Below are 3,307 nucleotides of genomic sequence, written 5' to 3' on the forward strand. Positions count from 1 at the left end.
CAGCAGGGCTGGCACTGTCAGGCTGACTTTCGCAGATCTGCTTTGCAAGAATCTGCAGAGAACAGGAGGGCTGAGATTCCTGTTCCCCAGTGCAGACTGTGTCCAGTGGAGGGGCTTGATTCATTGCCCTCTCATTGATCTCTTTATGGAGGTGTTTGGCGGTCTCCAAGAAAGATCCATAAGTCCCATCCTCCAATTTAGGGAAGCTGGCCAAAACCCCAGTCCCTCTGATGCAAGACTTCCCCCCTCACAGCATGGGTGGATCCGGCAGGAGGGTGATTCTCCTCCAGGAGTGCTTATCCTTCCAGAAAGAGTGGGGGCTGGCAGCACCGAGTAGATTCAGGTGTCTGCCTTGGGCTCCTCTGCCCTTGGGTGAAATGAATGCTGCAACATCTCCCCAGGCAGGTGCATCTCTCGTGTTGATGCCTCCATCTGAGAGGGCTCCCTGGACTCCCGTGTTGCGGCCCGAAGGGAGTCATTTAGGACGACTTCCCTCCCCTTAGGACCAACGACCAAGTTCGTGATGCCCTTGGACTGAATTAAGGTGAAAACGACACCAGCCAACCACTTTTAAGATTTATTAAGGCAAAATGGAATCAACTAACTAGACACGTCTCGCGTCACACGTTTAGGAAAAAGAGGAAAAGGGGAAGACAGAGAGAGAGAGAGAGAGAGGGAAAGACAGATATCACCACCCGTGGATCCAGCAGCATCCCGTTGGTCCTATTCTCTTGGGAGTCTCGGCGGCAGCGGAGGTGGGGGGCAGAGGCGGGAAGCTCCCATCTGGTTCCGCTGACTCCGCTCGAGTTCTTCAGTCGTCGCAAGCAAGCCCCCCGACCCCCTCATTCACCCAGTCTGCAGTTTTTATAGGTTCTTGCCCCACCTCTGGGAGGTGCTTCCTCGCTTCCCATGCAGATTAACTGTCATGCGCAGTCCGCCCTCTCGGAACCTTCCAGAAACGGGCTGGGGCATCTGGGGGTCTCCTGCTCATGCGCAGATGGCAAATGTGTATGTGCAGTTCATGCCAGACATGCTGTTTCCCTAGAGGCGACCTTCTGCCCTTTTCACACCCTTTTTCCCCCATGCAGGTGCACGAGGCTGTTTACCTCGTGGACGGCTCCCGGGGACGCCGGTGCAGCATTGCCCGACGCGCCTTGGCAGTAGCAGCTCTGCAGCAGCAGCAGCAATGTCGAGACAACATTGCATTTAGTACCAGTTCTCTACACAAGCTCTCAGTGGGGATGAGGGTGGGGGTCTGAGCCCCCAAAGCCCAGCAGTCTTGCCCTCACCAATGCACGTCCCTGCGGGCTGGTGTCGAGGTGGCCGTGTCTAGACAGCCCTGGGTGGGGCTGAGGCCTCTGCAACCCCCGGGTCCCCCTCGGGCTCCAGCAGCCCCACAGCGGTGCTGCCAGAGAGGAGCAGTGAGGTCAGAGAAGAGCAGCCGTGTCACAGCAGCCTGGGGCAGGGCAAGGCGGGGCGGGCTGGGGCGACCTCACAGTGGGGCAGAGCAGCATCCTTGGCATTCGGGACACCGAGCTGCCTGCGGCCCCTGGGAGAAGGGCTCTCTCGGGCTGAGGGGGTGAAGCGCCTTTGGCCCAGAGGAGCTGCCGGCCCCTCGGCCTGCAGTGCATGCCTGTGCCCATGGAGCTGGAGGACTTGCAGCTCTGCTTGCGGCGGCACCAGGATGAACGCCGGGACCTGCTGGAGAAGCTGCTGGAGCAGGAGCAGGCTTGTGGCGTCCTGCGAGCAGCTAGCAGCGCGTTGGAAGAAGGGATGGACGGGTGGGCATGGCTCCATCCTGCTCGGGGCTGAGACTCGGGTCCCGGAGGCTGTCTGCAGCCCCTGCACGCCTTGGCCCTCGATGGGGGCCCTGCGGGGCTGGGTGGAGGTGGGGGGCGGGCCCTGCCACCCGTCCCGGAGGGCTCTGGGTGCTACCCGCCTGCCTGGGTGCCTGATCTCTGCCCCGGGGGTCTGCACTCAGCAGCCTCCCCTCTCCTCAACCCCGCAGGCTGCAGCGCTCCTGGGAGGGGGCTGAGGAGCCCGACGTGGGGCTGAGGGAAGAGCTCAGCACCCTCTTGAGCTGCCTGAAGGAGAGCGAGCAGGAGACAGCTGCAATGCAGGAGCAGCTCCGGGGCTTGGTAGGTGCTGGGGATGCCCGGGCGTGTGCACGGGGGGCTCCAAGGCCTGCTCCCCAGCACTGTCCCCATCCCTGCAGGAGCAGGAGAAAGAGGAGCTCCGCACCACCCTGCAGGAGCTCACCACCGAGGTACCGAGAGCCCCGTGCCAACACCCCCTCGGACACCCCTCTGGCTGCCCCACGACCCCCTCGCGCTTGGCCCTCACCCCCGGTTCATCTCCACAGCACTTCGCCTTGGCAGCGCAGCATGCCCAGAGCTCCCAGCAGCTGGAGAGGACCAAAGAAGTCCTCCCGCAGCTCCAGGTGAGGCAGATGCTCCGCTGTCCAGCTGGCTCCCCCAGGGACCCTGAGAGGGGTGGGGGGACTGCGTGGTTTGGGGACGCCCAGTCTCAGCCAGGGCCCTGGGCCTAGAGCCCACACTGGTCCCTGGGGGTCCTCCAGCTCCCCCCACCGAGATGCTCCCACTGCCTCTTCTCTCCCAGGCAGAGCTGACGGAGGTGAAGGCCGAGGGAGACGCGGCCCGGAAGGAGCTCCACCAGGTCTGTAACCCCCGTGAAAACACCGCTTAGGTGGGCAGAGCTGCTGGGTGTGGTGCCAGCCCCCAAGGACGCCTGTGTCCCTGCCTCCCTGGCCCCGGCTGGCCTCGCAGCGCCCTGCAGACTGACTGGGCATCGCCAGTCCCACCTGGGCTCTTTGCAACGTGGCCCGGTTGCTTTGCAGGAGAAGCAGTCAGCAGCCAAGCTGGCAGAGGCCCTGCGGGAGCAGGCTGAGATCGATAAGGTACGAGGCGTAGGAAGCAAGGCAGGACGAGGTCTTTGTGTGGGGAAAGTCCCCTCACGGTGGGCTTGGCGTGGACTACTGAGCAGGGCCCTTCCTTCGTCCAGGTGCTGAGGAAAGAACGCGAGTGCCTCCGGGAGAGACGCGAGGGCCTCCAAGGGCAGACAGTGGGGTGAGTGGGGACAGGCCCCCGCGCCCAACCTGTGGGGCAGGGTTCTGTGCAGCTCCCAGGTCTCTGTGTCCCCAGTCCCAGCTTGGGAAGGGCTGTGCCAATCCCGGACAACAGAGCCCCTGATCTCATCCTCCTCCGATGACATCTAAGCTGCTCCCAACCCCACTAGAATGCCTCTGGAGCACTCCCAACAGCCTCTGCGTGGCTTCAGACCTTCCATT

At 62.9% G+C, this 3,307-nt stretch overlaps 1 protein-coding gene across 1 annotated transcript; it reads left to right on the forward strand.

Annotated features, from left to right (window-relative positions):
* The first annotated feature begins 1,140 nt into the window (after positions 1 to 1,140).
* Positions 1,141 to 2,999, forward strand: LOC135324535 (M protein, serotype 2.2-like). Its single transcript, XM_064501093.1, has 6 exons — positions 1,141 to 2,138; positions 2,216 to 2,266; positions 2,363 to 2,440; positions 2,620 to 2,676; positions 2,858 to 2,917; positions 2,967 to 2,999. The coding sequence occupies exons 1-6, from the start codon at positions 2,115 to 2,117 to the stop codon at positions 2,997 to 2,999; spliced, it is 303 nt and encodes a 100-aa protein (XP_064357163.1). The 5' UTR covers positions 1,141 to 2,114.
* Positions 3,000 to 3,307: the final 308 nt, after the last annotated feature.

Source organism: Dromaius novaehollandiae, chromosome 32 (assembly GCF_036370855.1).
Source record: "Dromaius novaehollandiae isolate bDroNov1 chromosome 32, bDroNov1.hap1, whole genome shotgun sequence".
Lineage (NCBI taxonomy): Eukaryota > Metazoa > Chordata > Aves > Casuariiformes > Dromaiidae > Dromaius > Dromaius novaehollandiae.